Below are 465 nucleotides of genomic sequence, written 5' to 3' on the forward strand. Positions count from 1 at the left end.
AACACTGCTTTTGTGCTGCAGGCTCACATATCGTGTTGGTCATACTATACAATGATTTATAGCTTGTCTTTCTTGAATAATACAGAACATAAAGAGCTTTAAAAAATTATTGCAAATTAAATCGCAATCACAATTAGATTTTCCAAAATCGTTCAGCCCTAACACACACACTCACTTGTTAAGGAAGTCATGCAGGTCCGCCGGCAGGTTCTCTGGCAGCGTTACGGGAAACTCCTTGACCTCTTGACCCTGAGCGAGCGCCAGCAGCATCAGCCCCAGGCTCCAGACGTCTCCCTTCTTCCCGGAGCGCGAGGGCAGCGCGTCCTCGCTGAAGCGCACATGACTCTGCTCAAAGATGTCCTGCTTACAGACGTCTGCCAGACGCTTGGCCAGACTGTAGTCTGCGAGCCTCACATCTCCCCGAGCGTCCAGCAGCACACAGGACGGCTTCAGCTGCTTGTGCAC

The 465-nt window shown here is 50.8% G+C and overlaps 1 protein-coding gene across 1 annotated transcript in view; it reads right to left on the bottom strand.

The window, feature by feature from the left end:
• The window catches only part of eif2ak4 (eukaryotic translation initiation factor 2 alpha kinase 4), a 77,147-nt gene that overhangs the window by 39,259 nt on the left and 37,423 nt on the right, over window positions 1-465 (bottom strand). Inside the window, exon 9 of the mRNA XM_016289420.1 lies at window positions 176-465. Within this exon, the coding sequence (XP_016144906.1) occupies window positions 176-465 (290 nt within the window). The remainder of the gene's footprint in view (window positions 1-175) is intronic.

Source organism: Sinocyclocheilus grahami, unplaced genomic scaffold (genome assembly GCF_001515645.1).
Source record: "Sinocyclocheilus grahami isolate Dianchi unplaced genomic scaffold, SAMN03320097.WGS_v1.1 scaffold245.1, whole genome shotgun sequence".
Classification (NCBI taxonomy): domain Eukaryota; kingdom Metazoa; phylum Chordata; class Actinopteri; order Cypriniformes; family Cyprinidae; genus Sinocyclocheilus; species Sinocyclocheilus grahami.